Genomic DNA, 1,462 nt, shown 5'->3' with positions numbered 1-1,462 from the left:
CTGCTAGGCTATACAAATAATAATAACTTTGTTAATAAATATTTATCATAAAAAATTAAATGTGATTATTACCGATGACTTGGTTGGTGCCCATGTCGACTGTGTAGGGTTGATTTGCGTTAAAAATTCATCTATACCACGATCCTCGTCTACTGCCTATCAAATTATAATATAATCAATACTAGAAATGTTTAAATTTATAAATTATAAATTACCAATGCTTGTGAAAAGTCTTCATCGTGCGATAGCATTGGGGACATGGCTGAGTATCTTGGTGGTGATGGGTCAAACATGTTCAAGTTAAAGACTTGCGAATATTTCTAGAATAAAAATAAAACATTTAAGTCTTCATTAAAATTGCACCATAAATTATTTTACCTTCAATTCTTCAGCTTCTTGCTTTTCATACCAGCGGGTAGCAATCTGTTGAGCTGCGAATAGCCTTAACTCGCTTAGTATACAATTTTCAGTTTTCTGGATATCTTCACCACGGCTACTAGCAATAATCGTGACCATATCGTCCATAGATAATGTTTTACCATTATATTGAGAGAAAAAATGTGTAGACAGTGTTTCGAGTTGATCTAATACTATGGGTCGGATAATTTTTATTTTTCTTGTAGAGTTTTCAAAAATAGCCCACTCTAAATGTTGAATCGTGATAAGGTCCGTTTGGTTAAGTAAAATTCTGCATCCAACTTGTGTTTTTGATTCAATAACTAGAACGGTTTCTCCTTTATACACCATACTAGTGACCGAGATAGATTCAGTATCCAAAAAAATATTTTTTCTATTTTGTACAGCAGTGTCCAGAATGTAGGATAAAATTTGCCCCATCAACGAAAAAATACGTCTTAAGAAGTCCACAGATATTTTAACGAAACGCGAGGATGTAATTATTAGTATGGATACATCGAATTTCTCTGCAGGATTCAGACCGACGTGTAAAAACTTACGTTCAGTAAAATTTATCGTGAAATTTGTAGATTCAATGAGTTCAGTCGGCGGCGTAGGCGGAACGTATGTGAAATTCTTCTTCTGGTAAATTGTTTCCATGTTTCTTATTGATTCAGCCATGATTAAAACAAATAATTTTTAAACACTCAAAACACACTTTTAAATAAAACTGATTTAAAACGACTTGATGCTAGAACGGATACTCAGCTACTAACGATTTTGATCGGTAATTTAAAGTGGGACACATTGGTAGCGCTAGTGTCATTGGCTATTAAGAGTCCGCCACATCCTGGCGACCGGTAGGGCACATTAAGGAGATATTTATTTGTGATTATTACTGCCATTTGGCAGGAAATGTCTTTCGATCACTAATGTCCAGGTGGTGTGTGAATATTTTATTGTCAATACGTCTATCAATATAAATGGTTTTGCTGTGTGTAGTATTTTTAATTGAATAAGGATACCATAGAGTTCTAAGTATGCAGGTGCAAGCTATATATATATA

At 33.9% G+C, this 1,462-nt stretch overlaps 1 protein-coding gene across 1 annotated transcript; it reads right to left on the bottom strand.

Annotated features, from left to right (window-relative positions):
* Positions 1–72: 72 nt before the first annotated feature.
* LOC111027116 lies at positions 73–1,077 on the bottom strand (the record flags this gene model as incomplete). The annotated part of the gene is made up of 3 exons (XM_022305337.1): positions 379–1,077; positions 216–320; positions 73–156 (listed from the first exon to the last, which is right to left on the bottom strand). Coding segments are annotated over exons 1-3 (888 nt in total), but the record flags the coding sequence as incomplete, so codon positions are not given.
* Positions 1,078–1,462: the final 385 nt, after the last annotated feature.

The sequence above is a fragment of the Myzus persicae genome, unplaced genomic scaffold (assembly GCF_001856785.1).
Source record: "Myzus persicae strain clone G006 unplaced genomic scaffold, MPER_G0061.0, whole genome shotgun sequence".
Lineage (NCBI taxonomy): Eukaryota > Metazoa > Arthropoda > Insecta > Hemiptera > Aphididae > Myzus > Myzus persicae.
The sequence above is the reverse complement of the archived record's forward strand: the minus strand, read 5'-3'. Positions and strand labels throughout refer to the sequence as shown.